The sequence below is a fragment of the Micromesistius poutassou genome, assembly GCF_964030765.1.
Source record: "Micromesistius poutassou genome assembly, chromosome: 8".
NCBI classification, from domain to species: domain Eukaryota; kingdom Metazoa; phylum Chordata; class Actinopteri; order Gadiformes; family Gadidae; genus Micromesistius; species Micromesistius poutassou.
In genome coordinates this window covers 720,334-732,487 of record NC_140278.1, presented here as the reverse complement: position 1 = coordinate 732,487, position 12,154 = coordinate 720,334, and the positions used below count along the sequence as shown (strand labels likewise).

At 44.8% G+C, this 12,154-nt stretch overlaps 1 protein-coding gene across 2 annotated transcripts; it reads right to left on the bottom strand.

Annotated features, from left to right (window-relative positions):
* Nucleotides 1-631: 631 nt before the first annotated feature.
* gsdmeb (gasdermin Eb) lies at nucleotides 632-7,621 on the bottom strand. Of its 2 annotated transcripts, XM_084471407.1 has the most exons (11): nucleotides 7,515-7,621; nucleotides 7,032-7,258; nucleotides 6,732-6,930; nucleotides 6,377-6,551; nucleotides 6,065-6,185; nucleotides 5,847-5,966; nucleotides 4,208-4,335; nucleotides 3,920-4,100; nucleotides 2,709-2,782; nucleotides 1,289-1,725; nucleotides 632-929 (listed from the first exon to the last, which is right to left on the bottom strand). In XM_084471407.1, the coding sequence occupies exons 2-10, from the start codon at nucleotides 7,234-7,236 to the stop codon at nucleotides 1,486-1,488; spliced, it is 1,443 nt and encodes a 480-aa protein (XP_084327533.1). In that variant the 5' UTR covers nucleotides 7,237-7,258; nucleotides 7,515-7,621; the 3' UTR covers nucleotides 632-929; nucleotides 1,289-1,485. The 2 variants fall into 2 exon arrangements, with proteins under 2 accessions (XP_084327533.1, XP_084327534.1); XM_084471408.1 differs by lacking the exons at nucleotides 632-929; nucleotides 1,289-1,725 and having other exon boundaries at nucleotides 2,724-2,820.
* Between the last annotated feature and the right edge of the window lie 4,533 nt (nucleotides 7,622-12,154).

The following is a 12,154-nucleotide window of genomic DNA, read 5'->3' as shown; positions in this document are numbered from 1 at the left end:
CTTCTACATGACTTTCATAGTTATTTGATATACTATTTAAAGCATTAAACAAGCTAGTGGTTGCAATGTTAAGGTTGTTCAATGATTTTAACAGCAATGCGATTGATCAGGTACAAAAAAGTATATTTGCATAGTCAACTTAATTCCTTCAAAACGATTAAAATCATTAAACAGAAGGGTTTAGGGGAAATCCTGTGAGATTTCTGATTCATTGCTTCCGAAATGCTCGTATCATCAGTGGACAAAAAGTATATATTTAAACATAAACAATGTAAGCCAGAATTGTATTTAGACGAGACTAGGAGATATCCACCAGCTCAGGCTCTCCTCAATGCCAGCTCTTAAACCTGGCGGCCGTGGAGGCGGACAGCCAGACAGGCATTGAGATGGTGACATAGCTGTGAGGTAGACTGGTGCTACGGGCATACATTACAACCCAGCTGTCTGGGGGGGTTGGGGAGGTAACAGATGTAAAACGGGTTATGGATAGTAGATGTTGTTGGTGAATAATAATGGACTGGAAACAACATGATGATGAAAATGGGTTTACTGAGGGATCAGTGAACAAGTTAACATAAAAAACGGTTTATAAACTACGACACCACATGACATGCAACCAGGTCTTGGAATTTGAGTCTTGCCAAAGAAATGAACAAAACAGAACAGGCCTAAGCGAGCAGCTAACAAACGCTATCAGGTTGCTGTGGCGACTTTGGTGGAGAGAGAGCGCCCCCCTGTGGTTAGCCTGTAGATGGAGAGAGCGCCCCCCTGTGGTTAGCCTGTAGATGGAGAGAGCGCCCCCCTGTGGTTAGCCTGTAGATGGACCCTCCAGCGCCCTTCACCTACAGCCTCTGGGTCCTATTGAATAGGAAGTCCAAAATCCATCAGGATCATCTGGATTGCTCGGCGTCTATCTTGTTGTCCTTAAGCTGTTTGAATAGAAGTTTGAGCGAGGCTGTGAGTGGCATCCTGAACCCCAGGTCAAGAAGGTACTGGGTTTTCTCAAATAGTTCTCTTTAAGGACTTGTTTTTACGTGCTTTGCTTGGTAAAGGCCAGAACATTAACGAATCATCCAGTGTTTCGTGACTACAGTAAAACCTACCCTGATTTTCTTATGAAATGTATGCAAATTAGGGTATTTAGCACACGCTTTTATCCAAAGCGACTTACAATAAGGACATTACATGACATACTTGTTTTACATTCTACAATGTTAAGCATTGTATAATTTGGGCCAAGTGACCCCAAACAACCACATCCTGTACTCATCCCTACCACACTTCTTACCCAGATGTATTCAGTTCAAAGACAGCTCATGCCTGTTCACGAAGGAGAAGAATGGAGTGCATTTAAGAAGCTATTTATTTGTTCGGCTGTTCAATGATTAAATATTTCAATGAGATTGAACAGGGCAACCTTTTTTGCATAGAAAACATTGACATCCTCCATTGTAAAAATCAACCAAATGCATCACACTAAAATGATTACAAGTGGCATTGAACACTGTGAGATATGGAAGCGAGGCCTTTCACAACAATACACAGTATGAGAGTAGGGTCTGCCTGCTGGCGGCTGAGCTCTGTCCGCAGCAGCTCTCCGTCCCCCCTCAGCGACACCCCGCAGGAGGCAAACAGCAGCTCTGTTCTGTGGTACGTGTCCCCAGTGAGGGGAGCCAGGTCCCCACTGCTCCGAGACATCTCACCAGCCTGGCTGACACACTGCACCTGGAACGGTGTGTGGAAAGGAAACGTCTGACATTGGTGTACTCTGAAATGGTTTAAGAAGAGCTTTGCTGCAGTCAATGGTCCCGTCTAGTTCAATTGTAGAGCTTTATTAACACTACGGGTCAGGGGTTCAATTGTAGAGCTTTATTAACACTATGGGTCTGGGGTTCAACTGTAGAGCTTTATTAACACTATGGGTCAGGGGTTCAACTGGTAGAGCTTTATTAACACTATGGGTCAGGGGTTCAACTGGTAGAGCTTTATTAACACTATGGGTCAGGGGTTCAACTGTAGAGCTTTATTAACACTATGGGTCAGGGGTTCAACTGTAGAGCTTTATTAACACTATGGGTCAGGGGTTCAACTGTAGAGCTTTATTAACACTACGGGTCAGGGGTTCAACTGTAGAGCTTTATTAACACTGTATGGGTCAGGGGTTCAACTGTAGAGCTTTATTAACACTATGGGTCAGGGGTTCAACTGTAGAGCTTTATTAACACTATGGGTCAGGGGTTCAACTGTAGAGCTTTATTAACACTATGGGTCAGGGGTTCAACTGTAGAGCTTTATTAACACTATGGGTCAGGGGTTCAACTGTAGAGCTTTATTAACACTACGGGTCAGGGGTTCAACTGTAGAGCTTTATTAACACTGTATGGGTCAGGGGTTCAACTGTAGAGCTTTATTAACACTATGGGTCAGGGGTTCAACTGTAGAGCTTTATTAACACTGTATGGGTCAGGGGTTCAACTGTAGAGCTTTATTAACACTATGGGTCAGGGGTTCAACTGGTAGAGCTTTATTAACACTATGGGTCAGGGGTTCAACTGTAGAGCTTTATTAACACTGTATGGGTCTGGCCCACCATGTGAATAATGTATGCACTCATGGTATTATAGAAACGCTTTGGATAAGAATGTCCACCAAATGGCAGGAGGATATATTGTATTATACAATGTTGACCATAGTAATGGAATACATACCAGCAGCTCCAGGGACTTTAACACTGGGGGGGTACAGCAGGACCCCAGGACAGCACGGCAGTCATCGGTCATTTCTGCAACAGCGGCCCACCACCAAGTGTGAGAATACTGACTGGGACACAGTAAGGTATACTATATACAGCTGGTATATAGTGAGGATAAAGCACTTAGAGTCCCAGCGTGGAAGGGGCTTTATGCATTGCAGCTTTAACTGGCATTCTCGTTATCTCACTGGAAGATCTTTCAATGCAGTTCAAGGCATTCCATACATCCAGTCCCTCAGGGGTCAAGGCTTGGTCCCCTGCCGTTTCATTTGTATACACTCCCACTTGGGTCCATCAATTAGCAATACAACATTTAATTCAAGGAATACATAGATTAATTATCTATAATTCATATAATTTATCATAGATTGATAAACGCTGCATGCAAGTATGTGTATTGGCACAAATCTGTTTCCATGAAAGGAGCTCAGACGGGGATCCAGCTACAGCGGACAGCTCTGTTATCCAAGTCTAGGGTTCAAGAAAGCCTTTGTCTTTTAGGAACTATTTAGAAAGTACAATGTCTGCAGTCGTTTGGCTACGTAACGCTTTGGATACACTGTTAAGAGACATAATTAATTTGAAAATGGCTCTCGCTCATCTTCCATTAAAGCGGCGGAGCCGGCAGTTAGTCTGACATGAAGCAGAGGGAGTTAGTGGGAGCAGCCCCGTCCTGTGAGTTAAGAGACACTGCAGTCAGGTTTCACTGACATGGGGATGTGTGAATAAATGCAGGCCTACTATTTGTATTAAATATTATTGTATTAAATATAACACAGGGAGAGTGAAGCCCAGTGAGATGCAGGCTGGTTATTGCATCCTATAACCGAGATCAACAAAAAGCTATGGTTAAGTGAATCCTACCTTGATTATTATTAATTTAAGACTTATTAATTTAGAAGTCTCAGTTGAACCTAATGACGGTGTTTCTTGTGCACAATAGTTTTTGAGTCATGTGATCGGCTCCTGTAATCGGCAAATTCAAGTTGATGGGCCGATCCCGGATCATGTGTTTTGGTCGTAGGTATGGGTCGATAATGATCGCTGCATCACTATATAATACAGACTTATTTTAAATGGTTTTATCTTATATGGTTTTATTATGTAAGAACTTTGAGTCTACACTTGTCGTATGAAATGTGTTTTATATAAATAAACTTGACTTACCATCTAAGGCGCTGATAACGAGGTGCAGAGCAAGCAGAGTGCATCTTGAGTCCTCTGTCTCCACACTCTCCTCCTCCCCACACGGTGCCAAGACCTCCAGTACGGCCTGGAGCGTCTGCCTCTGGGAGGCCGTCTGAACACTGTCCAGAGACGGACGCTCGCCGTGTCGCATCTGGCTGAGCTGAGAGACAATGAGAGCACAAATACAAACATAGAAAATAGATTATTATGACAGTATTGAAGTGAAAAATGTAAATGATTAGTATGAGAAGGACTTGGAGATCTTACCACACTCTCCAGTAGACTGACTGCCTCTCTCTGCTTCAGGGCTGAGCAGAGGGACTGGAACAGTGAGGACCTGGTAGAGGCCTGGAGACCCGACAGCAGTTGGAAGTGACTGCCCAACTTGTCCAGTTCTGCCGATCAACATTAATAGAAAACACAACCTCAAAATAATCCAACCTGGTGGCCTCACAGAATCACTTAAATTGTCTGTGATATGCCAACGGAATTTGCTCCAATGCAAGTTAATGACTTATGTCGTATTCCAGTGACACACACACAGATCCCCGTTTCAACGACTGAGTCAACCTGGTCTCACAGGGATCTGTATATATATATATATAAATGAATGAAATTCATATTGACGGTATGGCACTATATCCCTATTCTCACCCACCCATCTTGAATTTAATAGACCATTTCCGTTGCTTCGAGGAGGTCTGGTGGTCTCTGTATATAATAAATAAATAAATATATATAACGAAATAAATAAATAAATATAAATATGTATGTGTGTGTATATATATATATATACACAGTATATGCATACATATTTATACATATACATACATACATATACATTTGTTGCTTTGAGGTCTGGTGGTCTCCATATATAATAAATAAATATATAAATATGTACTGTATGTATGTATACATACATACATACATATTTATATATATATTTATTTATTTATTATATACAAAGACCACCAGACCTATTCAATTCAAGATGGGAGGGTGAGAATAGGGATATAGTGCCATACCGTCAATATGAATTTCATTCATAGAATTTCCAAGAGGATGGTCAATGGTCAGATACAGATGTCGTTATAACAATAATTTATATCGATGTAACGAGAAAGGATGTAATGATAACGCCAAGAAAATAAAGGCTATATGGTTATAATAATGTAGCAACCCTCAGACTCTTTAAGAGTTTGTGTGTTATGTGTTTGCATTGTATTTCGTTGTCCGTTATGACAGTTGTTCTATGTGCATGCATTGGAATGTTCTCCTTGTCAATCAGTGTGAGGGGCGAATCACCAGGTCAGCTGGGGGAGGGGCTTGGGAGAACAGGAGGGTGGGGGCAGGCGCGTTGAAAGGTTCTGAGTTCTGCGGTGTGTGTGTTCCGGTGAACCTGCGGTTGTGTGTGTATTTTTGTAAAACCTGAAGCTTATGTTATAAACCTTGATTTTAAATCAGTTACATGTCCTAGTCTTGGTACCACTTTCCTTCTCAACAAGTTGTTTTCTGATTGTTTGTAAAGCAGGGGTATGATGTTAGAGGCCTTATAAACAGCTACTTTAAACTACTATATTTTTGTACTAACGAATGAGGACGCACTCAGCATTTATGAACACCAATAATTATATTGTGGCAACACGTGCATCACCAATAAAGTAGAATGTAATAGCCCAGATAGCTTGTACACAGTACAGTTCAGAGTACACATTCACGTCATCATAGGGCAGCAAGGACAAAGTTTATGACTTAACTACTTGTAAACATCATATTTTAAATATTTTGCAAGAAGTCAATGCAGGCAGCATCCAGCTCTATAGCCAACACACATATAGTCTGTTAATGGGACAGAAAGGACTGAGCTGGAGAGGAATGGGGCTAGAAAGATGGCCGTTCTCCCTACCTTCTTTAAGCCAGCCACTGTTAGCAGTGTTCTTGTGTCCATCGATGGCACCAACCAATTGTTCCTTTGAAGGTCCATCCACCTCGAAGCCTCCATGAGTGCCCGACATGAGACACAGCTCTGGGGGGGATATCATAGTCTCTTTAAAATACAACATCAAACATGGAGCAATAGGCTTTGGTGTGTGCGCTGACTGTACAATGAACAGAGTGGCTCACCATACTGTCCATTGGGCCTCACTTCCAGTTCACTGATTCCATAAGCGATGGTCGTATGTGGGGGTAACTCCATGGTCACGTTGCTGTCTTTAGCTAAGTGGGCATTCTCTTTAAATGACACCTATCAAATGAAAAGTTTAATTATTAATATGTTATTATTAATGAATAATTACTTGTTTTGAGATTTTTTGCAATCCAATTATTAAAACAAAATACCTATTAATGAGTATGTATTTCACACTAAATTCAAAGTGCCATATTGACTCGCAAATGAGAGGCCCGCAGCGTGGGCCCTCCATGTGTCCCCTGTACCTTGAGGGCCTTGGGGCCACAGAGGCTCAGCAGTCCTCCCAGAGCTCCGGTCTGTTGGACCTCCTCTATGACTGAGGAGGGCTGGGTGGTGACGATCCTCTCCTTCACCACCCCAAACAGCTGCCTGCGGTTCTCTTTAGTCTGCTGTATCAGACTGTGAGACATGTCCAGGACCCTACCCAGGAGGAGACCTTATAGTTGTTATACATCAAATGTCTGACATGAGAAAATTATGATTTCTTCGGAATAGATTTGACAAAAATGTTTTGTTTTGCATTAAGATATGAGGTCTTCCATAATAACTGTCAATGGTTAAGGTTCAAGGTTAAAGGTTGGTTATGAGACATCTTCTAACCTGTCTTTGGAATCTCGAAGTAGCTTCTGCAAATCTAGCTCTTCTTTCTTTAAACTGCCAAAGGCCGACTGGAGCTTTGAGGAGTCTTTCCCCTCCACGCTCAGATTCACCGCTTCAGGGTGTAGATTAGCCTCTATATTGCCCTGCATGTTGTCACTGAAGCTTCCATTATACTTGATGAAGTCAGTCACTGTGACAACTGTGGACATTGCACAGTATACATCAAAACATGCTGCAAAACAACAACAAGACATAGCCTACACACAACTTCAAATGAGAACATCGTGGAATAATGTTTACCTGGCAGTATCGGCTGGTCACCCCTTAAGATGTCGTTGAAACAAAAATCTGTGGCAAGATATTTGGGTTTCTGCCAGAACCAGTGTCGCCTCCGCTTGATAACCAATGACAATATTTTAATGGAGTCATTTAAACTGGACAATGGAATAAGGACACCATCCTTATCTACCTCCTCTACAAAGTTTTTTGTAGCGGTAGCAAACATCTTTGAGGTAGGTAAGGAAAACCTGAAAATGCAAGAACATTTACATTTACTTTATTTTACCTTCTTGTCTTTGTTGAAAGAGGGGAAATGCTCATTATCTGGCACACTAAGCACGATGGTCAAGTGGAATCTGAAACATTTGCGGAACACTGTTCTGCTCCTTTACCACAGCCATGGAGCTTATGTTGTTCATATATTGTCGCTGTGTCAATGTCTATATTTTAAGTATTCGCAAAAAACCTTTTTACTTGAAATACAATTCATATTTAGACACTTACGTGTTCCTACTTCACTCCATGCGATCTTTCGTAGGACACTGACAACTGATCTTTGATTTACGGGAACAGATTTTTCAGACAAAGCTTGTAAACAGACAGAGGGGCCCCGCCCACACTGCCCCGACTCCCCGCCCACAGCAAAGATACAAAGACACGGAAGCGTGGGTGCGGATCCATGCTTGCCCCTACCATCCTACGAAAAAAAGACTCGCGCCCCGCTGTGTGATGAACCCTAACCCCAATCAAGGGAATTCAGAAAATGGACTGGATTCGGCAAACGCAAACGTGATGTGGAAGAAATGTAATTTTGTATTTATAAATAAATAATACAAATCGTTTATGAAATGTTTTTTTTAAATTATTGTTTCTAGAAAATATTATAACATAGTCATAATAATGTAGTGTCTGAGCAGAAACCACGCGGAGGCAGGGTTCAACCGTAAACTGCAGTTCTCACACCAATTAACTGCCTTTATTAACCACCACTCCACATGGAAACACACTTAAGCAATCAATTTAACGTCTTGGTGGCGGTGGCAGAAACGCCAACTTCACATATACAACGCCAGCGAGACATACCCCAACCCTTGCACCTCACACAACGTGCTAGAAGGTCTAACTAATACACACACAGCCCCCACCTGAAGGGTCAGGAGTCCCCGACGACCCCATCACCCAACACATAGTTCCTTAAGTGTTCAGGCCAGGGGCTCGGCCGCCGGGCAGAACGCTCGCTGGGACCCCCCCCCAGGAGCAGCAACTGCAGGGGCAACGGCTCGGCCAAGGGAGGCAGGGGCCGGGGAGCCGACCGGGGAAACGAGGGGGGTTCTGTCTCCCTCCTCAGCAACAACTGGGGCGAGGGGGCGGCGCGGCGAGAGTGATCTCCTCCACCAGCCTCTCCGCGGTGGCGGTGGCGCTCTGGTCCGGCCAAGGGCGTCATGAGCTTTTTGAGAGTGAGGGGGACATATTTTGACGGGGGGTCTGGGGGTCCTCCCCCAGAAAAAATTTGAAAGAAGTAGATGCAATTTCCCGCATTCTGGTGCATTTTACCATGTTTTTAGATTTAAAATGATCTCCCTCTTTCATTGATTTTCCTTGGAGCTGGCATGGTCTGCAATTACTGACTACTATTATGTTATTTATATATATATATTTTATTATTATTATTATTATTTTATATATATATATATATATATATATATATATATATATATATATATATATATATATATATATTAACAGCCAATGTCTTGATGATATATAGGCTAGGTTTTTTATACAACAAAGTAGGCTATTAGGCACGAATATTTGATATTTGTTACTTTGAATATAGGTAATGCCAGAGAATGTCTCATAAGGGTGCTAACATTCTTATCAGAAAAGCTGGCTGTGTTTGGCCACGTAATTTAGCTGTTTGGCCACGCAATGGAAAACTTGGGCAACTCTGGCTTACTTTCCTCTTCTTCGGAAAAAAAAGTCCTTATGTCCAGATCGTGTCGCTGTCGTTGATCCGACTCTCAACATAGGCTTGCTTCGGTCGGCTTCGGTGCGTGTTTTGAATGCGTGCGTGATGCTGCGTTGTGTGTTAAAAAAACAGAAAAACGCGGAGTGGATTTCTATTTATATGGGTATTCCCCCTACTGATAAAGTGGAACGGATTTGATTGTGAAGCGATGGAAAGAACGCTGGACTAGTAGACCAGTCATGCACTAGTATTTTTGATGGCAAATGTGGGGGGGTCGAAACAACTTTTCTTCAAGGGTGGGGGGGACGTGTCCCCCCCCAATTATATTATGGTGACGCCCATGGGTCCGGCAGTAGTAGTCCATGTAGTCCATGGGCACGAGGACGTAGCGGTTGCTGGAGTCAATGACCGGAAATGGCCCCAGGACGGCGACCCCCACTCGCTCCCATCGGCGCTCCCACCAGGTACTGCTGGAGCGGGGCGTGGGGAGTGCTGGGCCTGCGCCGTGCAGGTGTTGCAGCAGTGGACGTGCAGCTCGACGTCCCGCCAACAGCCTGGCCAGTAGGTCCGCCCCTTCAGGCGGTGCAGGGTCTTGGCGTCCTGTTGTGCCCCGCCCCCACGAGGCGTGGACCAGCTGGAGCACCTGCGGACGAAGCACGCAGGGCACCAACGGCTGCAGGATGTTGCCCTTACCCCTAGGGTCCTGCCACCTGCGGTGGACCACCCCGTCGTAGGGCTGGAAACAACCCCACTGGAGTGGTAGGCCTTCACCTCGCGCTGACACCTCCGGCCAGCCGGGGGTCCCGCCCCCAGCCCGTCCCTCACCAACGCCAGGGTCTCGCTGCTGGCCTGCTGCTGCTGCCGTCAGCAGGAGCCACCCCTCCGCATCACTGTTGGTCTGGACGGCCGCCACCATTTGAGACCCGTGGGCCTGCTTCTCCTGCCGCAGGGAGCAGCGGAGGGCCTGCACAGTGCTGTCTGGAGAGTGTGTCGGCGTTGCCGTGGAGACGCCCCATCCGATGCTGGATCTCAAAATCATATTCCAGCAGAGCCTCCAGCCATCAAGCCACCTATTCTTCAGGTTTCTTAAAACTGAGGAGCCACATGAGGGTTGAATGGTTGGTGCGGACCAGGAAGCATGCTGGTATGGCCTGAAGTGCCGCACGGCCAGGACCAGAAGTACTGCTTCTGCTTCAGAAGCAGCGCTTCTGGTCCTGGCCGTGCGGCCAGTTCCTCCATTTGTGCTTTCTTGTACCTCTTGCAGCTTTTACGGACCACCCTATTCTTTTCTTGGTAGTCTTGTCGGAGACGTTTCTTCCTGTTGTTGTCTGTCTCTCTGTTGAGTTTTGCTTTGATGTCTCATCTAGCTTCGATCTCTCTCCCAAGTTCTCTCTCCCCAGTCTTTTCTTCTGGGGTCTCTGTAGCCCAGGACTCGCAAGTGTTAGTGAAAGCCATTTCCCAATTGTTGTTTATGTTATCTCCTTCTGCTAGGGCTTGGAACTGGTTGCAAAGGTGGATTCCCCGTTCATGACATATTTTATTATCCTTCAGTTTCCTTGTATCAAACCTTCTCTGAACCCTGTTCCCAGGTTTCTTCTTCACTGCCAGTTTCATTCTCCCATGAGAAGATGGTGGTCAGAGTCTATATCAGAGTGTATACCTCTTGACTCTAACATCAAGGACATCATTTGTGTGGGAAGAGGCTGCCTCCGATCACCAGCTCATTGAGGGCACAGAAGCTGGCAAAGAGGAGCCCATTCTCATTCATCTGCCCCAGTCCTTCAGTCCCCATTGTTCGTCTCCAATCGCTGTTATCCTTTCCAATATTGGCATTCTTGTGCTGGGCCTTGTTCTCACCATACACAAGTATGTCATCTGCATGACACACTGTGCCTGCGCATCCTTCCAGCATCTGAAACATGCAGCGCTGAAAGTGTGGAAGAAATTCTGAACGGCAAGCAATTAGAGCATACCGCCCGAACGGGGTAATGACAACGGGATCTGCCAGAAGCCAGAGGTGGCATCCAGCTTTGTGTAGACTTTCGCCCCAACAAGCATTCCCAGTGTGCTGTACTACTGGGAGGATGTGTCTCTCTCTCAGAGCCTCATTTGTTTAAGTGTGTTAAGTCCAAGCACAGCCGTATCTTTCCATTGCGCTTGGGCACTAAGACCATGCCCCCACACCATGGTGTGGGGGCTGTGTCACTTTGGATACCACACCCATACGATCCCTAAAGTCCAGCTCTTCTCTCACCTTGTCACGCAGAGGGAGAGGCACACGCCGTGGAGAAGACAGGGCGTATGAAACGGCATCTGGCCCCAATGCAATTGAGTAGGGCTCCTGTAATTTCCCTAATCCTGAAATACAGTACAGAACTGAGCTTTGAAGCCCTCCTGTTGGGCTTCCACCGCATTGGCGTGCTTCACTAGCTTGAGAGCCATTATTGCTGGGAGACCTAAAAGAGGCTTTTACAGTTCTTTGACAACATACACGTTTTGTATAGTTGCTCTCGCTTTAATGGTCAGGTTCCCTTCAAAACATCCTTCAAACTCCAGTCTGTGATGTCCTGGTCCATACCACCTTACTAGGCTGTTACTGGAATAAGGGCTGCTTGGAATAGCAGTAACTGTAGTTCCCATATCCAGTTTGAACAGTAGGAGGGTGCTTGTTAAAGGGGTAGTTCAGGATTTTGGGTCTCATTTCCAAGTGAGCCAGTGTTTTATTTATCATTGCCCTTGCACCGCATTGTATTTAGTTTATAATCCCTGTAGTTGGAAGCAAGCTACAGCAGCAGCGGACTGATATTACCTGGAGTGCGCTTCTCTGTTTACCTTCTGCTGGAGTGAATTGGTTGCTACACCGGAGCAAAGTGAAATTCCGCCACTGCTGAGAAAGTAGACCCCCAAAATGTAATGTAATCATTGCGATACAAGGATAGTTTTATTTCTAATATTATACTATCAACACAGATATTTACATTGATAGTCGGGCATTATAATTGGTTTGCATCGATGTACTGTGGAGTGGGTAAAACTGTTTTTATTGGCAGGCTAGCAGTTCCCCTTGACTTGTGCTAGCTTAGCACCAGCGATTTGTTGAAAACGGTCTCCAATGATAAATAACACACTGTGTTTTATTTGTAAATCCCATTGAAACGGAAACCGGACCGGAAAC

Excerpts from the sequence above, each read along its gene's own strand:
- gsdmeb (XM_084471407.1), bottom strand. The coding sequence starts at position 7,236 with ATGTTTGCTACCGCTACAAAAAACTTTGTAGAGGAGGTAGATAAGGAT. Across the intron at positions 6,931-7,031 it reads TGACCAGCCGATACTGCCAG|TTGTCACAGTGACTGACTTC; the intron begins GTAAACATTATT and ends CAATGTCCACAG. Across the intron at positions 2,783-3,919 it reads CGTTATCAGCGCCTTAGATG|AAATGACCGATGACTGCCGT; the intron begins GTAAGTCAAGTT and ends CCGCTGTTGCAG.